This window comes from Thalassophryne amazonica, chromosome 1 (assembly GCF_902500255.1).
Source record: "Thalassophryne amazonica chromosome 1, fThaAma1.1, whole genome shotgun sequence".
NCBI lineage: Eukaryota > Metazoa > Chordata > Actinopteri > Batrachoidiformes > Batrachoididae > Thalassophryne > Thalassophryne amazonica.
In genome coordinates, this window is record NC_047103.1 from 64,392,951 (window position 1) to 64,417,799 (window position 24,849).

General features: G+C 42.4%; 1 protein-coding gene across 1 annotated transcript in view; it reads right to left on the bottom strand.

The window, feature by feature from the left end:
- Positions 1-9,386, bottom strand: part of pck2 (phosphoenolpyruvate carboxykinase 2 (mitochondrial)) — a 74,815-nt gene extending 65,429 nt beyond the window's left edge. Inside the window, exon 1 of the mRNA XM_034171219.1 lies at positions 9,282-9,386. Coding sequence (XP_034027110.1) covers positions 9,282-9,313 — 32 coding nt within the window. The 5' untranslated portion in view covers positions 9,314-9,386. The remainder of the gene's footprint in view (positions 1-9,281) is intronic.
- Positions 9,387-24,849: the final 15,463 nt, after the last annotated feature.

The window sequence follows — 24,849 nt, forward strand, 5'->3', positions numbered from 1 at the left end:
AAATATGATGATCCACGGTATCAAATGCAGCACTAAGATCTAACAGCACCAAAACCCTAGTGGTGTCTGAGTCCATTGCTCGCTGAAGGTCATTCACTACTTTAGTGAGCACTGACTTTGTGGAGTGATATTTTCTAATTTGGTTCTATGTTCTTGTAAAAGCAGACAGCAATGGTTCAAAAAGATTACTCTCAGTAAGGTGGTCCAAGAGCTGCAGTGAAACCACTTTAACCAGAACTTTAGAACAAAATGATAGAGTTTATCGGTCTATAATTTTTCAATACACTAGGGTCAAGATTAGATTTATTAAGTAATGATTTAATCACCACGCGCCCTCACGTAAAAAGTCACATGACCTAATTAAACAGATGTAACACTCAATCTGCTGCACTCTGAGGCTCCCTTTAAATGCATGTTGAACGTGGAGACTTCAACCTTTATATCATTTTTTAAAATTTTGTTAATAGGCCTAGTATAACTTGACTTAATGAGTATTTTTTACGCCATGCGTTTTCATGAATACTATTGTCATTTTTCGATGTGCGTTTATGTACACACACACAGCCAAAAGGATCATTTCCTTCTCTACTGCAGCAGCGACAGCGGTGGGAAGAAATATGACTCCTTCTTCCTCATTGGTTGGCTGGCTCGTGAATTTTCCACCAATCAGAAATCACGAACCCCACGTGTTTGATCACAGCCCACCCACCCCACGTGGGTCTGATTATTTTGGACTTTGGGTGGAAAGTGTATTTTCTTTTCTTTTTGCAACTAAGACAATTAGAATCATTTGCACCAACAGCAATAAAATTGTTGCAAAAAACAAGGCATTAGGGAAAAAATACAACTGGACAGACATTGAAATGGAAGGTCTGTAAAAAATTTTTGGACTTCTTTTATACATATCATTGGTGTCACTGCCAAGTCTCCAACTACTGGAAACAAAGTCATATTTTGTCTGTGCCATTTCCAGCGAATGTAATGTCCAGAGACATTTAGATCGATATTCTGGCACATCCACCTAAATGAGCCCGATGAGGATGCTGAAAAAAGGGAACAGCAGGTCATGACAAATTGTTTTGAGTCAAGGCCTCTTTATGATGACATCCTCAGTGCCTGCCAGGCTTATTACCACCTGAGGAGGGAGCTGGCAGTAGATGAAAGGATGGTGGCGACGAAGGCAAAAACTGGAATGACTCAATATTTTACGGACAAGCCAACAAAATGAGGCATGATACTGTTTGTGTTGGCTGTTTCAAGTAATGGCTACTCATTCAAGTTTACCATATACACTGGCAAGGCTGTGACCACAAGTGAGCACGGGTTGTCATACGATGTGGTCATGAACCTGATCCAGCCATCCTCGCTTGGTACTGGGTACCACATTTATATGGACAATTTTTACACGAGTCCCACACTGTTCATGAACCTGGCTAACATGAAGTTTGGGAGCATGTGGCACATACAGAGAGAACAGACGAGGATGCCCCAGAGGGAGGGCAAATGCTCTCACAAAAAAATCTGAAAGAGGATCTATAAGATGGATAAGAGAGGGGCCTCCAGTGTTTGTAAAGTGGATGGACACACGGGAGGTGTTTGTGTGCTCCACCATCCATCATGCGTTTTCGGGTGAGACAGTGCGAAGAAGGGTGAAGGATGAGAAGGATGGAAGTTGGACAGTGAAAGACATTCCCTGTCCTACCCTTATAATAAAAACATGGGTGGAGCTGACCTATCTGACCAGCTCATCCAGTACCACTCCACCCATCGGAAACCTGCATGCTGGTATAGGACAGTGTTGCTGCACTTCCTTGACATTGCAACCACATTGCATCATGAGATCAGCAGTGTCAAGCAAGTGCAGCCCATGACACACAAAGACTTTATGGTAGAGCTGGTGTGTCAACTGTGTGGCACAGACAAAACAGGTGTCCCATAGAACACGAGCCAGAACCCCATTCCTGTGCCAATTGTGACAGGCACAGATCCTTGCCAGAAGGCCACAAAAGGCAGACTGAGGTGCCAACAGTGCCTTCAGGTGGACAACAAGAGGAGTGACACACTGTGGAAGTGTCAGGCCTGCAATGTGCCCCTCTGTGTTGTGTTGGACAGGAAATGTTTTTTGAGTGGCAAAAATAGTTTAGCGTGTCCTGCACTACATTGTACATATGTTTTTGAAATGTACCATTTATATTTACATTCTAAATCTTATTTTGACATCTGATTGTTTTCTAAATAATTTAGCATTAGCATTTCCTCCACTATGTTTTGAAATGTACAATTTATATTTACATTCTACATGTTATTGTGATATCTGACTATTTCACACATAGTTTAGCATGTTCTGCACTACACTGGACATATGTTTGTGAAATTTACCATTGATATTTGCATTCTAAATCTTACTTTGACATCTGATTGTTTTCTAAATAGTTTAGCATTAGCATTTCCTGCACTATATTTGTGGATATGTTTTTGAAATTTTGAATCTTATTGTGAAATCTGTTTTGTAAATAACTGTACAAAAAACGCCTGAAGCATTTCCTGCATTTATGTAAATAGTTGTAGAACTTGTACATATGTTTTTGAAATTTACAATATATATTTACATTTGAAGTGACGAAGTAGTAGTAGTAGTACTGGATGAGCTGGTCAGATAGGTCGACTCCACCCATGTTTTTATTATAAGTCAACACCGGGGTAAGACAGGGAATGTCTTTCATCCAATGGTGGGCACAGTTCCGTTAATCCGCTAACCGCTAATTATCGAAGATAACGTTTTCATTATCGGATTAGCTTTTCAGATAAGTTTGAAAACCATCATCGGATCAATTATCTTCCGGTAAGTTTTGGTCCGATAATTTTTAGACCACAAACATTTTTGCAGACGTAGCTTTTTGTAGCAGATGCGCAGTTCTATCCACTACAAACAGAGAAGAGCTGGTTCTAGAAGAAACCGCTCTATCCTGCCATGTGAACCAGGCTTGATGTTATGACGCCTCACGAAGTATCTGATTGATCTGTTATAATACCGCACCGAGACGCTAACCGATCAGATGCTATGACGCCTCACGGAGTGACTGATTGATGCGTTATGACCCCACCGGAACATCTTTTCACTATTATTTGATTTCTTTGTGCGACTGAGATTGTTATTCAAGCATTCAAACGGCGATTCCTATCGTCACACAACTCCAGCAACCACACACGAGAAAGTTTTTTGACAGTTCTTATTATTGAGAGAAACTTTGTCTCCCTAACCGGATAGAGTTGTGATGTCATCACGCATGTGCTCAACCCGTGCTCACTTGTGGTCACAGTCTTGCCAGTGTAAATGGTGAACTTGAGTGTGTAGCCATTACTTGAAACAGCCAACACAAACAGTATCATGCCTCATTTTGTTGGCTTGTCCTTTAAATATTGAGTCATTCCAGTTTTTGCCTTCATCACCACCATCCTTTCATCCACTGCCAGCTCCCTCCTCAGGTGGTAATAAGCCTGGCAGGCACTGAGGATGTCATCATAAACAGGCATGACTCGAAACAGTTTGTCATGACCTGGTGTTCCCTTTTTTCTATCATTTTCTACTTCCTCATCTGGATCACTTAGGTGGATGTTCCAGAATATTTATCTAAATCTGTCTCTGGACATTACTTGACAAAATATGACTTTGTTTCCAGTAGTCCTGGAGATTTGGCAGTGATACCAACGACATGTATATCAGAAGTCCAAAAAAATTTGTACAGATCTTCCATTTCAATATCTGCTTTTTCCCCTAATGCCTTGTTTTTTGCAGCAATTTTATTGGTGTTGGTCCAAATTGTTCTAATTGTGTCAGTTGCAAAAAACAAAAGAAAAAGGTCTTTTGGACTTTGGGTAGAAAGTTTATCAACCTGGACTCCTGGTGTTCTCCGATGCTGAAATCGGCTTACTGCTGGACCGGTGTCTGCATCATCCTCCGTGTTCCAGCAGGATTTCAAAACCCAGTCTGAATGGAGCCTATGAGACAAGCAGTTCCTCTTTATGATGAAACACACCTCCACATAAATAAGCCAATCCACATGCACTACAGTCAGACACGCCTAAACCCACCTCCGTCACAGGAACAGGTGGTGATCGACAGCCTCTTCTCTACATCTAAAAACACGACAACCCTGAGTATCATTTACAGCTTGCAAATACGCATGCATTCATGAACCTCAAACATGCACCAGGAGAGTTACCGCACCTCTTAAACTGTTAAGCAGGAACACAAGCTGTTCTGCACGTCCTCCTAATGCCAACATGTCGACTCACGGTAACTTGCACGTCAAAATCATGATGTCAGTTATGTACGTGCACACAGACACCCACAAAGCACGCAGTGACTCACATAGAGCTCATGTTTACCCAAGATTCTGTGTGTGACACTGTATCATCAGAAGGCCTAGAGGGAAAATGTGAAGAGAAGGAATGCATTTTGTTTTAATCAAATACAACTTTGACATGTTTCTTCAGCTGTCATTGACTGTCAGCCGAACAGACAGGCTGGCATCACGTCTGACATGTTCCACTCAGCACAGCAGTGAACTCACTACGATTTCAGATTAGGGATGGGTATTGATAAGATTTTATCTATATCGATACCATTATCTATTCCGCTTATCGATCCGATTCCTTATCGATTCCCTTATCGATATCTCTTGCGAATTTTCTGTGTACTAAAAGTAGGTTTTATAGGTTTTCTATGTCAGCAACATTTTATTTAGTCTTAAAGTAAATAAATATGAAATTGGTCACTGGATCCTTAAACTCTGGACATAAATAAACTTTACATGGTGGATCCTTGATCTCTGGACATCAACAGAAATAAACAAAATCTGTAGTTTTTGTCAAAAGCATTTCCTTTCAGACATTATTGTCATGAATGTCTTTCCATACCTCTGAACTGTGCTGCACGTCAGGATGTAATTCATAAAGAATGCAGGACGTCTCATTTTGGGAGGAAAAAAATCGTTTTAGTCAACTGTAGTTTATTGTCTGTATTACAACATTTGGAAAGACGTGTCATTTTATTTAAAGCGGGGATTCCCTGTGAAGTTATTAATTCCGACCGGACTCTGTCTCGGCAGACAGTGCGCAGCGTTTGGAGCTGTGCCAATGGAAGACGATTCTCGTTTCTTGACTGCAACAAGACAAGAGTCTGAGTTAGTGACTTTAATCCACACAAAAGTGACTCACGATTGACATATTTTAATGGCTTTGAGAGGGGTTAAGAAGTGGAGTTGCCGCTTCTGAAGAGCAGCAAATCAAAGAACCAACGAGCCAGCGGATCGAAGCACTGCTTCATTGGTTCAAACTTTGAAGTGGAGTCGCGCTGCAGAAGTGGTTGATTACAGAGCCGCTGCAAGGTCTGCAATCAACGTAGAGAAATAATCATTTTCCTGACAAACACACTCAAAAACAACGGCCGCTGTGAAGGACCGATAAGGGAATCGTTAAGCAAAAAGGGTATTGATATTGGTGGATCGAATCATTTCTTAACGATACCCAAAAAAACGGTTCTCGATACCCAACCCTAATTCAGATTAATGCATTTATTTCCTGAAGGATGGAATGCTCCATCTTTCACTGCATGAAATATTCTTTCCATTACAGGAATGAAGAATCAGTCATTATTTGTTTGATATAATGCCTAAAATATATCCTAGTCATTTCAAATTTTATTCATTTATAAACAAGAGAAAAGGGACTCATCCCATTCCTGGTGTTGCAGACCGAACGGTCCCCCCTGCCTTCACTGTGCATGCACCATTTCACTGCATCAGCGGTGTCATTTCTGAGCGTCACCAGCGTTTCGCTGACTATCACCTCGTTTCTATCTGAAGCTTTTGTACAACAATCATTTCCACTTAAAGTCAGCAATAATTTCATCATAAAAGACAGAGGAAGCAATCAGAGTGCCGTGGCTACACGAGCTGCTAGCTGATGCGTTCACTACGCATCTGTCATTTCAAAGCGTCACTGAGTTTCACCTCGTGTCTTCTTAAAACTGACTTTAGAATGATTTAAGAAGTTTTATCTTGTCATCTCATGGTTAATAATCACATTATTCCCTTTGACCGCTTTGGGAGAAGAGAGTAAGACTCAGACGAGCTGCTTTGGTCCCAAATGACGCATACGCAGTGAAGGCAGGGCGGACCGATTTTTTTTGGGGGGGGGGGGACTGTTCGGTCTGCGACACCGGGTCGCGGTTTTTACAATATATTTCCTTTTAAACCCTCTGGGGCAGACATCGTCGTATACGATGGCTAAGACCAAGCTTTACTAAATTCTAAATAACTTTTTAATGATATGAGATAGAAACTTACTTTTTTTTTTTGCTGAAAAGTTAACTCCGCCAACTTTCGAGCCAGCCATCGGCCATCTTTGTACTCCTCATAGAAGCTGTGTGATGACGTGCACAATGTGAGTGTCCAATCAGAATTGGTTCACTGTCACATGGTTTTCCAAAATCCAATCATAGGGCAGATTCACCTCACGTGAAAAGCCAAAAATTGTTTTCAGGAGTGATATGTTACTAGTTGGCCCGTTTGAATAGCCCCCTGGGTGCTCCAATGAGTACATACTATTGGGCTCCAAATGCGCCCTGCGCCATTACGCACAGCGATCACTGAAAGCAGACGGAGCAGACAGAGAGCCTCTGATGACAATCTCATGTGCTCAAACAAAGAGTGTGTAACTATCAGGATTGCTCCACTAGTTTGCATGTGAATGTTACTGGATAACTCTGTTGCTTTTACTATGAAGACAAAAAAACCACATAGACTATTTTGTATATATTGTTCAAAATGTGCTTTGTGTTTATTGTTTGAACCTTTTTGTTGTACAGTCTTTCACACAAGACCCCAAATTACCTTTATAAAGTGTCAAAACAGTTGCTTATTATAGTTTGCTATGTGTTTTGAATAAATGTGTGTGGAAAATTATTTTTCGTTTTACTTTTTCCTTCCTTAGTTTTGATTGTAAACCTTTATTACACTTATAAAACACAACTATAGCATATATATTTTGAAAGTACAGGTTGTCCTGAAAAAAGAGACATAAAACTTGGTTGTGGGATGCAGGGAGAGCTGTTAACAGCAATAATGAAACATTTATGCCAGGCGAGTGATCTGTCCAATAAAATGCCCTCGGACCCCAGAGGATTAAAAAATAAATAAATTCTACACATGCCAAAAAAATTTTGGTGCACATAAATTAAATTAAAATGAAATAAATTAATAAACGATTTCAATGCAACGTGTACAGTCTGTTGTGGAAGAGTTTTATACATGTACACACCTCTCTCTCTCTCCGCACACACACATACATTATATACACATATACATATATATACATATATATACACATATATATACACATATATACACATATACATATATATACATATACATACACATATACATACATATACACATATACATACATATACATACATATACATATATATACACATATACATATACATATACATATATATACACATATACATATATATACACATATACATATACATATACATATATATATATATACACACACATACATACATACAGGCTTGGGGAGTAACGGAATACATGTAACGGCGTTACGTAATTAGGATACAAAAAAGGTAACTGTATTCCACTACAGTTACAGAAAAAAAGACGTATTCAGATTACAGGTATATTTAGTAAAAATGGGGATTACTTCGCAGGATTACAATTTTAATGCATTTTCTGATATTATCTGTATATAATATTTTTTCTCCCTTCATGAACAGCGACATGACGTCTCCTAACCGGGCAAAATATTGATGAAGTACCCGGCTGTTAATGCATTTTCAATGGAGCTCCGCGACTGAACACACTCAGAAAAATGCTCGCAAAATACGTGTTAAAATGCCATTTTGACCTGGATATTGAGCCAGTAAAATTAAATTACATTAAATTATGTCAGGAAAGTATTAAACTTACTCGGACACACACACATTCCCAAATATTAGTGTTGAAAGTTACACGGATCTGTGCTGTTCCAGCTGCTGAGCTGAGGTGTCCTGCTGCTGCTGCTGTTCAGCGCAGCTCCTAAAACCATTACAATACATTTATATATATTTTTACACAATTATCCTTTATTGACTGAGTTTCATTCATGAAGTCAGTGGTGTGGGTACACATCTCTATGTGTGAGTGTGACTGTGAGCGGCACAGCGCGGGTCATTATAATCTCATTATTTTAAGGTGCAAATTAAAAAAAAAATCCCCAGTCTTGTCGACCAATTTTAATCACTAACGACAAGTATTTTAACTAGACATTGGTCTAGCAGTGGAAAATAACTAGACATAAGTGAAGAGTTAATGGTCCGTGTCATCGGGCGACACAGGTACGGCACGAAACATACAGCTGTTTATCATCCAAATATCACAGACAAAGTGACAAGAATAACCAAAACCACTTACTTATGGAAGGAAATATTGTCTCCCTTGTTCCTCCGTTTGTGGCTTTGCCAACATGCGCATCTTTCCGGCATATTCCACCTGTTTCTTGAACATCTATGCACACAAATCACTAACTTGCCCGGAATTAAAATGGCGATCACACCTCCTTACTGACAGTATTTACTTAATGGTTTTCATTATGCTTTTGTTCTTATTTTGAAAGTTCAATAAGTGGACTGATATGTTAAACATGGTGCAAATTTACTGAACAAGTAGTAGACTTTTTTTTTTTGTATATTGTTCTGCAAGCCACTTTTAATTACAAATTAATCTGCACACGCCTGAGTTTTCATTATCCTTCATTTGTTTGGCATTTTTTGTTGAAAATTTAGCAGGTGAACACTGGGTGTGTTTAAAACAATATTGTGGGTGCTCTTAATTCATAATGTGAAGTAAAACAGAGCATGCCATGTAAAAGAAACAGTTTTATTTTTGCTTAATAAACTGTACTATGTAGTCAAGACTATTTATATTTAGTTTCTTTTGTCTGTATTAGCATATTTGATATTGGAGTAATCCAGAAGTAACTGAAAGTAATCAAATTACATTACTTTAATATTATGGTACTTGGATTACGTTACTGATTACATTTTTCAACAGGTAACTAGCAACTGTATCGGAATACATTTTTAAAGTAACCCTCCCAACCCTGTGTATATATATATATATATATATATATACACACACACCCCAGTCAAAAAATTTAAAGTACACTTAACAACAGAGAGAAAAAAAAAACACATTAAGAGTCAAAAGTCTTACCTCCGAAGAACTCCCAGTAAAAGGCACGACATCTTCAGCGGGAAGAGAAACTCTAAAACGCAAAAAAACAAAAAACAAAAAAAAAACACAAAACAAGAAACCCACGACGGCTGGCGCAGAGTGTCGGAGGTCTGAGAGCAGCGGACACACTGAGTGAACTTTACCCTCTGCACACCGTGCGCCCTCACACGCACGCACAGTCCTTGATGTCAAGCTCCGCTCATCCAATAAACTCGTCCTCCGTCCAGGCTCTTTGAGAACTTAATTAAACTCTAGTGTTCTGTGGAGCTCGTCTCTATGTCCTGCCCGCTGCTGCTGCTGCTGTCTGCCTCCGGGCTGACGCAAGTTTTCGAAGTCCGTGCACGCCAGCGGACACATCACGACAAAAACCGAAACACAACCCGGAAGTAGCCGAAATGACTTCTCGCCGAAGACCAGTGACGTGTAATTCCCCCCCCACTACTACTACTACTACTACTACTACTACTACTACTACCACCCACGACAAAAAAGTACGTGTAAAAAGTAAATCTGTAAAAAATGTGGGTGTGTACTACAATTACACTGCATTTAAAAGTTGTTTTTGTGCATTTTAAACTTCTGGTACAGGGCAAGAAATACTGTCCAGGGGCGCAGCTAGGATCTCCTGCAAATGGAAAGGGGAGGGGGCGGCTGAAGACAGACAGCTGTTCTTTAAAGAGGTGAACCTACCTGTGATGGGCAACATAACTGTAATTATGACATACTTTGCAACACAAAATGTCCTCAGGTGTGTTGGGAACCTCGCATGCGCTACCCCCCCCCCCCCCCACACACACACACACACACACACACACACACGCGCAGAGTCTTGTTTCCTTGTGACTGTATCCTGAGTTTGTCAACACGTTTTTGTGGGTATAAAAAATTTGCATGAGAGACTTCGCGTGTCATTGATCATGCGGTGGACACAGTTTCAACACCGTGATGGACCTATTTCAGCGTCAACAACAATCAACAATGTAGTTTTATTATCTTGGAGGTGCGGAGATCAAACAGATATGGTTGGATTTAGGTGCAACTGGAGGCATGCACTGTGTATTCAGATGCTGCAAATGATTGAGGATCTCACGCCACTTCCCCATATAAAGCCTGTGTTGCCCAAATAAATATTACAATAAGAGATTTCTCAATCAATCACACTGCACACATGACATGACCAGCTGTCATACTGTACATAAAAAACAGGTGTGTTTGAATGTTTTTAATGTGGACTATTTTACATGAACAAAGATGCAGTGTTTCTCAAAGTGTCACCGCCTCCGTGTTTTGTAAAATGCGAAAAACTTGTTTTACACAGGTTTTTGTTCCCACTAGATTAATATAACCTGAGGTAAATTCTGTGAATCATAAAAGGTAAAAGGTGCAACTGAGTGGATGTGTGCATTCTGCAGGATGCTGTAAATTACTGAGTTCACCCACCTCCCCATACAAAGCCATATAAAATACATCCTGCACAAATAAATAAGGGCTTTAGCAATCAGTCATACTGCACGCGTGATAAGGGTTTCATGGAGGCAGAAGGAAATATTTTGTGGTTTTTGCATGCTGACCACAACTCACATTCATCAATATGGTGAGAAACCTAATGTGCTTTTAATGTTGCTGAGTGAACTGAAAACAGTATTATCCAAGTAGCAATAATAATATTTGCAGCAATTGCTAAATTGCACAGTTGTGTCACTGAGATGTGCTCCTGCATGTTGCATCATAGAAAAAGTTATGTCAGGGTGTGTCACATAGCCTGTCGTGGTAGGTTGGTTCACCCCTTAAAGCTACAGTGTGTAGGATTCAGTGTCATTGCTGTCTTGCCTTCTCCTGTGATAAGCAGTATATGGGCAATTATATGTTAACGAAATTAGAATGACAGCAAATCTGGCCATATTTTAGCTTACCATGAAAAATTTGCTGGTTGTATTTCCATACTGTAGAATTACCCATGTATCAGGCTTCAATTCACAAAAATGAGTAGAAAACCTGTAGAGAAGTGTTAGATAATATCTGTGCTAATTCCTTATTCTATGTTAGTTATCAAGTGTTTGTCTGTGTTATTTGTTTGGAGGTTTCTGTGAAATATAAGAGTTAAGTTTCACTTCCATTATATGTGCAAGTCGCAGAAACAGGGAGATCTCCCCCTGTTGGTGAGAGCCAGTAACATTAGAAATGTGAGACTAAACCACACCCACTGTGACGCCCACAAGGTATAAAAAGTGTTGTATGACTTATTTTAGGGGTCTTTCACAAGATGGACACTGTCTGTGAGGGTCCCAGGCCTGGTTTTTAACGTGACCTTTAATAAGTTCAAAATCAGAAATATAATGGTTTGGTTCTTGAAAAGGTGCAGTAAATTACAAAAAGAACCGGGGTAAAAATTACAGGAGGAATCACTGATTTTTAGTAAGATGAATCAGCTTACTAAAAGGAGGTAAGTCTTCCTTTTAGTAAGCTGATACAGTAGCCCAAACGGGCTACTGTATCAACATGGTGTTGCATGATGGTGGCCTACATGAGGAGACAGGTTAACCTGTCAGGAGATAACATCCAGTCAGAATGTAATCATCGTGACTGGGGAATCCACCCCAGCCCACCAGCATGCACCATAAAGAATGTGATGATTCACTCCATCACTCCAAATTCATAGAAATGATATATTGTCACATGGGATTATGCTCATGCCTGGGATTTTGTATTGTTTATGTTCATGTTTGTTTGTTTTTTCTTTTCTTTGTGTTCTAGATTTGGTTTTGTATTGCTTTGTGTTCTGGTTATTGCACTCTCTTGTCTTATGTCTGGGGTTTGAGGTCTGGATGTGTTTTTTCTTTTCTGTTTGCCACGCCTCTTTCCTGAATGTTCCCTCACACATATTCCTAATTTCCCCCTTATTACCTGCTGTTTCTATGCCCCCAGTTTTGTTCTTTGTCTTTGCCAGTTTGTTGTACCTTTGTGTCGTCGCTACCAGCCTTCTCATAGTCTTTGCTTGTTGTTATTGCCATGCTGTGTTTTTGTACTTTTTTGCCTGTTTCAACCTGAGTGTTGTCTTATGATTTGGATACTGCTGCTGATTCTGCTGAACAAAAAACAAAAACAAAATAAAAAAACAAACAAACACATAGTTAGATTGTCTTTTTTTTCAAGGCAGCATATAGAATTAAATACTTATTTTTTATTTATTATTTTGTTCATTTAATTATTTATGTACATCTTGACCATCATTTATCATGCTAAACCTTTTTGGGATTTTCCATTTTTACACTACAGCATATTCAATTTTCAGCTCTTCAAGTCTGTTTTTCAGAATTTTAGAGTCAAAACATCAAATCCAAAGCTAAATTTATATACTGTAATCAAAGTGAGCGATCATATATTACTTTAGTTCAATGTTTTGTTATTATCAGTGGTTTATCAGGTTAGCATGATCACAGGTTTCATTTAGTGTATTTGCAGTTTTTAATGCTATCAATTTCAATTCAATTTCAATTTATTTCCTTTATATAGCGCCAAATCACAACAGAGTTGCCTCAAGGCGCTTCACACAGGTAAGGTCTAACCTTACCAACCCCCAGAGCAACAGTGGTAAGGAAAAACTCCCTCTGAGGAAGAAACCTCAAGCAGACCAGACTCAAAGGGGTGACCCTCTGCTTGGGCCATGCTACAAACATAAATTACAGAAATAATTCACAGAACAATTCACGGACGAATATACAAGAATTGCTGTTGGTGCACAGGACAGGAGGATCGCCAACACGTATACAACTCCCATCTCTGGATAGAGCTGCACCTTAAACAGAGAAAAAACAGAATCAGGCATCAGAAAGACAAAAAATACTGTATAATTTGCCAGCATTAATCAACAACAGTTTCACTAAAAGACCCAGAATTTAGGTAAAGTTGAGGCCGCGGCCCACTTCAATTACTAATAACATGAATTAAAAGAGTAAAAAGTGTAAAACAAAACTGCACCAGTATGCTAGCCATATGAAAGGGAAAATAAGTGCGTCTTAAGTCTGGACTTGAAAGTCTCCACAGAATCTGATTGTTTTATTGACGCAGGGAGATCATTCCACAGAACAGGGGCACGATAAGAGAAAGCTCTGTGACCCGCAGACTTCTTATTCACCTTAGGGACACAAAGTAGTCCTGCACCCTGAGAACGTAAACCCGGGCCGGTACGTAAGGTTTAATTAGGTCAGCTAGGTAGGGAGGTGCCAGTCCATGAATAATTTTATAGGTTAGTAGCAGAACCTTAAAATCTGATCTCACTGGGACAGGAAGCCAGTGAAGAGACGCCAAAATGGGTGTAATGTGGTCAAACTTTCTGCTTCGTGTCAAAAGTCTGGCTGCAGCATTCTGAACCAATTGGAGACCCCTAATGCTAGACTGCGGTAAACCAGAAAATAGAACATTGCAGTAGTCCAATCTAGAAGAGATGAACGCATGGATCACGGTCTCAGCATCAGCCATAGACAGGATGGGACGAATCTTCGCTATATTTTGCAGGTGGAAGAAAGCAGTCCTAGTAATATTTCTAATATGGAGACCAAAGGACAACGAAGGATCAAAAATTACCCCAAGGTTCCTCACTTTGTCAGTGTAATGTATGACACATGAGCCTAGGCTGTGTGTTAACTGGTCAAATTGATGCCGATGTCTCACTGGACCAATGCTAACATTTACTTTTACTTTTAACGGGATCTGACCACCCCTCCTTGTGAGATCAAAATGCCCATGGGTGCACAGATGAGTACAGTTGCACCCACTATTTAAATAAGGTGGGTGCTGGGTATGAAAATAACTGTACTGGTTAGAAATTAGGAATGACACTGTGCTGCGCTCTGTGCTACTTTGCACCAGGTGTAAGATAGGACCTATGGATTTGAACTTAATATATGGAATTAATATTTAGATTTAATTTACCATTTACATTAAAAGTTGAAATCGAAAGAAACTGTTATAGACAACATGAGTTATCAAACAGACTGAGTTTTCAAATGGCACCCCTTAGCTACTGATGTTTCAGAATGCAGTTTTGTGTTTGAAATCCATCCAGTGATGCAATTTTCAGCTTTAATTGCTGCAGATGTGACATATTTCCTGTGGTTATTGAATGAAGCACAGATTTTGACTATGCCATCCTGATCTGTAATACAGGATGAAAAAGAATGATGTGTCAGAATAATAATAATAATGAATTCTGTCGTGGTGGCTATGACAGAGATGAAAGCTACTAGGAACAAGTTGTCCATTTCAAATGACCTTGCTGACCCGAACATGTCTCGGCTGATGTCACTGCTGGTGTTGTCCATCACCACAATAGAGATAATGCTGTTGTTCAGTAGGGAAAGGGTGCAGAGTGTGCACAGCAGCCAGTGTTGCTCCATAGTGGCTGTAGGGGCTAGACGAGAGATAGAGATGGGCTGTTGTGTTGAGACCAGCAGGCCCACTGTGCAGCCCTGTTTTGTTTTGTTTTGGTTTTTTTTTTTTTTTGCATGGGGCCTGTTCAAATGAAAATGTGGTGTTCATTATTTTGAAATTTATACAAGCCAGCTGTTTCTGCACAGTGATGGTTTCACAGAGAAATATAGCATCCATCTGAGTCTGGTTTTTAAATGGCAGATTTCCTTTTAATGTTGGTGGATGATTAGAAGAGTTCACTGAGAGATAAAGACAGACACAACAGTCCAACATGTCTGGTTTGCCATGTGGGACTAAGTTCATCCTTGGGTTTTGTATTTTCTTTGTATTCATGTTTGGGGTTTTTCATTGGTTTTGTGTTCAGGTTTTGCTTTGCTTTGTGTTTTCTCACTGCACGCTCTTGTCTTGTGTCTGGGGTTGGGTCTGGGTGTGTCTTCTCCCCACACTGCTCAGCGCACCCTGCTCAGAGTGCCGCTCTCATTGGACCGATGTCTCTGCTATTTTAGCAGTGGGATAGCTCGCCCACAGATTGAGCTTGCCGGACTACTTTCGCGAAACTGCTCAGCGTGCCGCTCGTTGGAGCGACAACATACAGAATGTGTCTCTTCCCAGATAGATCTTTTTCAGTGCAGCTTCTTGTTCTGACTCAAGTCTTTCATGGTCAACTGTAAATGGTAATCAAACCATATCTTTCTGAACTCTTCCGCATCAAACTCCATCGTGTCAATGTTTACAATGTGCTTGAGTGATAATAGGTGAAGTTGCGCCAAAACTTTAAGTTTCGTAAATATTTATTATGGACACTCTTAAAACTTCAGTTATCTTTATAATTTTATTACTGGTAAATTTTAGAATTGATTTAAATGAGATATACTCATTATCTCACAGGAATATATCACACATATCTGGGAACTACTTATTGCGCAGGAATTCATCAAGCACGTCGGGCGCGTACTAACACAGAATATACAGAAACTGTATATCGTTGTTTTGCCAAAACGAGAGCGTCCACTGCTTGAGCTAGTGGCGCATGTGAGAGTATGTCTTCTCCCTTCTGTTTGCCACACCTCCTTCCTGATCGTTTTCCATAATCACCACCTGTTATTTAAATCCTCTGTTTTCCCTCCTGTCTTTGCCAGTTCATTGTACCTCATGTATTCCCTACCAGCCTTTTTCACAGTCCTTGTTCCTTGTTATTGCCATGCGATTTTTTCTGAACATTTTGCCTGTTTTTTTTTACCTCAAGATAGTCTCATGATTTAGATACCACTGCTAATTTTTATGTACTGACCTTTGCCCATTTTTTCAGTAAATTCTCTTACTCATTCCACGCATCTATGTGAGTCTCACATTTGTGCCCAGCCTTTTTGGGTTCAAGTTCCTGACATAGTTAAACATTTGCCTTCTTGACTCTTGTTGCTGGTCTGACCTGCAGTCAGTAACCGTCATACACAGCTAAATGTTGATTCTACCTGTCTAAGTCCTGTATGGGTCCTGAGACCTATTATCTCCAAATTTCATAGCATGAAGTGGATGAGAGTCTACAACTACCCTGGACAATACACCAGTCTGGCCAGAACCCATTTGATGACTAGGACCATGAAGATGAAGGGCCCTATCTTTCCCCCCTGCACAAAGAAGCACACAGTCCAGTGCAAGTGTTATACACGGGGATGCACACATACAACAAAACAGATTTGAAAACAATACTTAACAACAAAATAAAAGTAAAAACTTATGGAAAAATATGACAGATTGAGGAAGCATATGCAATGCAAACTATATTTAGATATCCATTTGTGTCTGTTTTTGTCCTGTAGAAATCCTTTTCTCAGTCATTAAATGCATTTCTTGTCAGCTGATGTCCGGTGAGTCCATTGGAAAGTTTTGTGCATGCTCAAACTTTGACCAGATATCAGACAGAGAGCTTCCCTGATGGATGCACATATGTTTTGTCCTGTATTTATTCATTAGTTTTCCATTGTCATGCTCAGCGACGGCTCAGGGGTTACGTCCTCGTTCTTTGCGTTATTTCCTCTTAGATTTTCTGCTTTTACCTTTCATTAGTTTGTACTTTATCATGTTAGTCTGTTTGGTTCTGTTTATTGCTTTGCTTTGTTTACTATTTAGTCACTGGTTTCATTCTTTACCTTATCATGTAGTTAGCGGTCATTCAGTTATTCTTTGATTTTCTTTGTGTTTTACATCACTGATTCATTCTTTGGTTATCATTTATTCTGTAGTTGGTTATTGTATTCCTTCACTGTTGGTCCTTTAAGTCTAGTTCTGTTTATCATATTTCTTGTATTGTGCTTTAGTCACAGGTTTTGGTTATTATTCACCTTCAGTGTTTCTTTTCATATCATGTTCCATTTGTTATTTATTGCATTATTCTGTAGTCACTGGGTTTGTTTATTCTGTTTGTCATCTCATTTGTGTTAATTATTAGTCTTTGTTTGTTTTGTCATCTGGTTGTATTCTTCAGTCATAGTCAGGTCCAGTTTAGTTTTGTCTTAGTGTTTATTTTCCTACTCAGTCCTTGTGTGATTTATCTTCTATGTTTATTATCTGATGGTTCACTTTTTGTTCTCATGTTCATGCTTACTTCAGGTCTTCTTCATTGTAGTATTTTATTCTGTGCTCAGTTTATGTTCATGCTCTGTTCATAGTCCTCTGTTTCCATTTGACCTTTGTGCTCTGTTTCCCTCACGCCCATCTGATTATGTTCTCACTCCACTGCACCAGCCTCGTGTCTCTGTCTCTCACTTTGATTCTGTCTGCTTTGTGTTTTCATTCACTCACACTCTTGGCACCTGTTCACATATCTTTGTCTTTTCTTCACTCCACCTTGTGTTGTCCTCTCACACACTCTTGCCTTTCTTCCCTTCTTTGTTTCACTAAACCACACCTCTTTCCAGAACCTTCCACACACCTGCCTTACATCACCTGGATTAGTTTGCTCCTTATTTAAGCCCTCACAGTCTCACTGCTCACTGCCAGATTGTTGATTTTGTGTCACTTTCCTACATTGTTCCTTGCTCCATTTTTGCCAAGCTGTATTTTGACTCTGCCTCATTTTTGACCTTGCTTCTGCCTTCCCTCTGATAGCCCATACACCATGTTTTTTGACCTGTGCCTTTTATTGAACTACATCTCAGCCTCTCGCCATTCTGATACCTTTGCTTTGCTGTTGGATTCCCCGTGTACCGACCCCCCACCCACTTGTTTCTCTTATTAAACCTTTTGAACTCTATCAGTCGTGAGAAATTGCATTTGTGTCCACCCGGTTTGTGCCATGCCTGATAGAACAATCTGGCCAAACATGGTCACAGCGAGCTCACAGTAGCGGACTTAGCCGCCATTAAGGACATTTTTTCAGAATTCGACTTCTTTTTTGATTGTTTTCCCTTCTGTTTCACACCAAAGAAGTTTGATTATCTTGATCGTGCTTGGAACCTTGTTGAACCCAATACTTCACTGTATCAATTTTTCCCAAATCTGGAAAGTCTGGATGAGTTATTTGCTGCTGAGAGACTCCCAGCCTAGATCGACTAACCCGATCGACACCTGCCGTCCAGTCTCCCACTGTCAGACGGCGATTCCAAGTGGGAGGACATTGGCAAGGACGTTGATGAGGACATGTCATCAGAAACTGAAGCACAGGCACTCCAGACCACTCCCACAGTGTTTTTCAAAATTCAGGACTTATATTTTGAATTTTTGGATCATTCTGATCAGTGGCACAGGCAACAGGTGTTCGAGGCAGTAGATCAAATACTGCAGGCAGAACCTTATATAGTGTCTGCCTATCCAGAATTATTGAACATTAAATCACTGTTTTTGAAAGATCAACTTCCACCGTATATTGAAGATCCAATGGATTTTTTGTTTGAATCTGATTTACGTGAGGCATGCTCATCCCCGCCTCTTTTCATCACCCTCCCAGATGCAGCTGTCTCACTTCCGGGTTTGTGAGCATCTGAACTTCGGGTGTCACCTGTAGCAGCACCAACAATGCCCAGCCAGCCGCCTATTCCGCCGCCACAATGCATATTCCTGCGGACGCTAGCCTGGACTGCATCAGTCGGAAGGACAGGCGCGTTGGCCGGTCGCATTTCTGACTCCACCTACACCTCATTGTACCCCAGTTCCTGCCCCAAGGATGATCCGGACACCTCAAGTACTGCATCAGACTTCCGCTTACATTTCTGCTACTTATGCTGAAGTGCGACCTTTGCCGGACTTCTCTGGAATGATGACGTCACCAGAGCCATCAGGAAGATCAACGTCACCTTCGCACTTGGTGGCACCTACTTGGGATTCCCCGGCGTGCCTACCTCCAGACCAAGTGGAGATGTCCTCGCTGTATGAAGCTCCTCCGGAGATCGTCACGCCACCACCTCACGCTGAAGTGGATCTTTTGCTGCCTGAGCCTTCCGCCATTGATCGTGCTGCACGCCCACCACAAGGTGCAGAACAGCTGTTTTCACCAACACTTCCTGCCGGCTCATCAGCCGAAGCCTTATTGACCGAACCACCAGCTGGAACTCTAACGACACTCACCTCTCTTTGACTCACAGCTGGGCCCTCTCCCAAAGAATCACCATCGAATTTGCCTACACCTATTGGACTGGCTCCCCCTCTAGCTGCCACCTTATCGTGGTGGGGGAGTTTGCGTACCCGGATGATCCTAGGAGCTATGTTGTCGGGGGCTTTGTTCTCCCTGTAGGGTCTCCCAAGGCAAACAGGTCCTAGGTGACGGGTCAGACTAAGGGCAGTTCAGAACCTCCATGACCAGTAAAAGATCAAGGACTGAGACGTCGCCCGGTATAGCGGAGCCGGGGTCCCACCCTGGAGCCAGGCCTGGGGTTGGGCCGTGTCCCTCGGGGCACCCTGTGGGGAGTGCTCCGGGAGTATGGGGTCCAGGGTCCTTTGTTAAGGGCTATCCGGTCCCTGTACGACCGCAGCAGGAGCTTGGTTCGCATTGCCGGTAGTAAGTCAAACCTGTTTCCAGTGCACGTTGGCCTCCACCAGGGCTGCCCTTTGTCACCGGTTCTGTTCATTATTTTTATAGACAGAATTTCTAGGTGCAGCCAGGGTGTAGAGGGGGTCTGGTTTGGGAACCACAGAATCTCGTCTCTGCTGTTTGCGGACGATGTAGTTCTGTTGGCTTCTTCAAATCAGGACATTCAGCGTGCACTGGGGCGGTTTGCAGCCGAGTGTGAAGCGAAAGGGATGAAAATCAGCACCTCCAATGGTTCTCGACTGGAAAAAGGTGCTTTGCCCTCTTCAGGTCGGTGGAGTGTCCTTGCCTCAAGTGGAGGAGTTTAAGTGTGTCGGGGTCTTGTTCACGAGTGAGGGACGGATGGAGCGTGAGATTGATAGACGGATCAGTGCAGCATCTGCAGTGATGCGGTCACTGTATCGGACCGTCATGGTGAAGAGAGAGCTGAGTAGGGGGGCAAAGCTCTCGATTTACCGATCGATCTACGTTCCGATCCTCACCTATGGTTATGAGATTTGGCTCATGACCGAAAGAATGAGATCGCGAGTACAAGCGGCCAAGATGAGTTTCCTCTGCAGGGTGGCTGGGCGCTCCCTTAGAGATAGGGTGAGGAGCTCGGTCACTCGGGAGGAGCTCGGAGTCGAGCCGCTGCTCCTCCACGTCGAAAGGAGTCAGTTGAGGTGGCTTGGGCATCTTTTCCGGATGCCCCCTGAATGCCTCGCTGGAGAGGTGTTCCGGGCACGTCCCACTGGGAGGAGGCCCCGGGGAAGACCCAGGACACGTTGGAGGGACTACATCTCTCGGCTGACTTGGGAACACCTTGGGGTTCCACTGGAGGAGCTGGGGGAGGTGTGTGTGGATCGGGAGGTCTGGGCGGCTTTGCTTGAGCTGCTGCCCCCCCGCGACCCGACTCCGGATAAAGCGGAAGAAAATGGATGGATGGATGGATGGATGGATACTGGACTGGAGGAGGAATCCACACTATAGCGCCTGACGGGGCGCACGCCTCCAAAACTTCCAGATCGAACTCATTTCTCAAGTCACCGGCACCAGCTCTGACCACCCAACTGACAGTACCGCTCTAGAAGGGGAACGCTGAAGACATCACTGGTAGGACCATTTGGTTAATTCTATGCTTGGTAATGTTTCAGTATGTAGTTCTTTTCATGTCATGTCTGCCTGGAAATCAGCTTATTCTCTCCAGTCAATGACTGTTTGAGTTTTCTGAGTTTGTGGTCACTAAGGGGGTGCTAATAATTCCTTTTATTTTGTTTTTCAATATCATGCAATATTCACATTTTAGTTTGAAACAGATCCACCTCCCATTTTGTGGTCTGATTCAATTCTTGCCAAACTCCTTTTTGAAAACCTTTATTTTTGATTATGTCCTGAATATATTCCACCATTTATTTATTTATTTATTCATTGGTCTATTATTTCATTATTTGTCTTCAGATTTGGCCTTCTTTTTTGTTCTCGCATTTGGTTTGTTTAACGTTTCCTTGGGTTAGGTTTCTTGTTAATGTCATTAGTCCTTTCATTCCGCAGTGGCTTTTGTGGGTGGGTTGGTTTCCCTTGGTTCTGGTTTTGTTATACTGGGTTTTGTTAGTCACCTGTGTAGTTCCTGTAAAGGTTTTTCATTCTCTTGGAATTATTGTCAAGTTCCTTGGGTCGTTGTGCTCTTTGCTATTCTGTAAATCCATTTCCCTAGAGAGTGTTGGTGGTGTTTTTGTGTCTATCCCAGGTTCTCCCCAAGTTCCTGCTCACGTCACTGGTAGGCCCCCAGGTGTGTCTTTGCACCACAATGGGTCTAGTGGTCATCCCCCCGACTCTCCTGGGGGCCGCATTTGGATCCCAGATCAGCCCCCTGGTGTTCCCTTGTCCCTGAGGTTGTCGTACAGTCGCCCGTCTGGTGGGCTTCCTGCTTTTCATCGCCCGTTTGGGCCTGTGTCTCTGGCCTCCCTTATTTTTGCTGGGGGTCCTCTGCCATGTGGTCACCTGCCTCATGGGCGCTTGTTGTGGGTTTCTGCCAGTTTTCCTTGGCCTCGCTGCTGGATACCCCATGTACCGCCCTCCCGCCTGTTTCTCTTATTAAACCTTTTGAACTGAGATTGCATTTGTGTCCACCTGGTTTGTGCCATGCCTGATAGGCATTGTATGTCTGGCAGATCTTACTTTTATTTGTGTGTTTCTGTTCGTCTTTTGTTTCCACCTGGAAGCACTATACACCCACATTCGGTATTTGTCTACTTATTCCATCAGAGCCCCACATCCACTGGAGACCAACAGATTATGTGATTTTTGGCACTGGACAAATTATTTAAATCAATTACTAATCAGTTTACTCAAGCCATCATCGTACACCAATATTATTACACTGTTTTTTTTTTTCCTTCCCAGGCTGACTGGAAGATCATACCAAGACAGGGCTGGGCCACAGCAGGGGTTATCTAGAGACTGGGTGGATAACTAGGGTAGGAGTCAGTTTTCACAGGAGTCTGGAGTTAACATATGGTTTGAAACAAACTGTAGACGGCTGATAATGCATCATTGCATAGTTGAACAGTTTTTATCTTATCATTATAGGAGCTGCAGGCATCTCGGTGTGGCATGTGCTGAGGATCTTATCCTTCTATTCATTCAGGTTGTGTATGTGAGGTGTCTCTAAAAGGGGCAGGTGAGCCAGAGGCACATACAATACACATGGACTGCATGACTTTGTAATTAACACACCCAGTGAGCTTATATAACACCAGGTGATGAGCGGCAAATCAGGAACAGCTGTGCATGGAAAGCACCAGAAGAAGGGCGTGGTCAGAGGAAGGTGTTGTGAAAGTGTAGGAACACAGACCCACAACAGGGGGCGTAAAAGAACAGGCAATGGATAAGCCAAACAGTAACAATTTAATGTTGTAAATTGTGCACAATGGAATACAGACAACAATCAGTTTGGGACTACAGTCAATTACACGTTGGGTGACGTGTGGGCAGGCTTGAGGATAGGAGACACCCGTCCAGAACCGAGCCGGATCCCACACGGCCCTCACCGCCAACGGACCTGAAGAACACCGGAGCCGCCAAGTCCTGGGTCCCCAGTTGGTCACCGTCTTCAGCTGTCAGACCTGGTACTGCTGGCAGAGAACAGAAACAGCACAGGTGAGTGTGAGTACGCACACTCAGTAATCCCACAGTCTGTGTTCAGTAAGGAGGGAGCACCTCCACCTCCAATCACACACTCGTGCAGCTCCTGTCTAACCACTTATCTGGTTGGGGTGTGAAGCGAAGCCGTCGCTGATCACACCAAACGTCAATCCCACAGATAAGGCATTCACCATAGGAAAACAGCTGCAAAAGAAGTTCAGACTATTACACAAGGTTTTGTTCAGCAGAGAAAATTACCTCCAAGGTAGCTGATTTCTCGTTAAGGAGGTGGAGTTGCAGTCCGGCCTTTATGGTGATGGTGATGAGTTGACTGAGTGACAGCTGGTGCTGATGATGAGTGACAGCTGTCACTCCCAGTGGCTCCGGCACCCTCTCGTGCTTGAAGCCCGCACTCCAAGCAGGGCGCCATCTGGTGGTGGTGGGCCAGCAGTACCTCCTCTTCAGCGGCCCACACAACAGAAGGGAAACACTCACCACCAAGAGCCATGAGACAGACAAGAGAGACAGAGACAGACCCAAGCAGAAAAAAAAACAGCAAGAGAATAAACATACAAAAACCAATGAAATAAGAAAAATAACAAACAGACCAGAGAAACAAAATAAAAACAGGTAACAAACTCAAATCCTGACACCGCTACCTGGGGATCACTATCACCCAGGACCTCAAGTGGGAGCTGAACGTCAGCTCTCTCACCAAGAGAGCACAACAGAGGATGTAATTTCTGCGGCAGCAAAGGAAGTTCAACCTGCCAAAAACAATGATGGTGAACTTCTACACTGCCATCGAGTCCATCATCTGCTCCTCCATCACCATCTGGTATGCTGCTGCCACTGCTAAGGACAGGAGCAAACTGCAGCGTATCATCTACGCAGCAGAGAATGTGATCAACTGCATTCTGCCATCCCTACAGGACCTGTGCACCTCCAGGGCCCTGAGGCGAGCAAGGAAGATAGCAGCCGAACCCTCTCACTTAGGACACAAGCTTTTTGTTACCCTCCCCTCTGGCAGATAGCAGAGGTCCATCAGGATGAAAACCTCAAGACACAAAAACATCTTCATTCCGTCCGCAGCTAGACAAAGTACCCACTGTCAGGATGTGAAGTCTGGTTGTGTTGAGGTTGTTTTTGTATTGTTCGCCTGCTTCTCTTGCTGGGATTTTTCCCGTTTGGGTCTGTCTGTCTCTTTCTCTCTTGTCTGTCTCTGCTGGCTCTTGGTGGTGGGTGTTTCCCTCTCTCTGGCCACACCCCCTTTCTGGTGCATTCCATGCACACCTGCTTTCAGATCCTGAGGCCCATTGTTGTGCCATACATCCAAGAACATCACCTCATGTTGCAGCAGGATAATGCATGGCCCCATGTTGCAAGGATCTGTACACAATTCTTGGAAGCTGAAAATGTCCCAGTTCTTGCATGGCCGGCATACTCACCGGACATGTCACCCATTGAGCATGTTTGGGATGCTCTGGACCGGCGTATATGACAGTGTGTACCAGTTCCTGCCAATATCCAGCAACTTCGCACAGCCATTGAAGAAGAGTGGACCAACATTCCACAGGCCACAATTGACAACCTGATCAACTCTATGCGAAGGAGATGTGTTGCACTGCATGAGGCAAATGGTGGTCACACCAGATACTGACTGGTACCCCCCCCCCAATAAAACAAAACTGCACCTTTCAGAGTGGCCTTTTATTGTGGGTAGTCTAAGGCACACCTGTGCACTAATCATGGTGTCTAATCATCATCTTGATATGGCACACCTGTGAGGTGGGATGGATTATCTCAGCAAAGGAGAAGTGCTCACTATCACAGATTTAGACTGGTTTGTGAACAATATTTGAGGGAAATGGTGATATTGTGTATGTGGAAAAAGTTTTAGATCTTTGAGTTCATCTCATACAAAATGGGAGCAAAACCAAAAGTGTTGCGTTTATATTTTTGTTGAGTGTG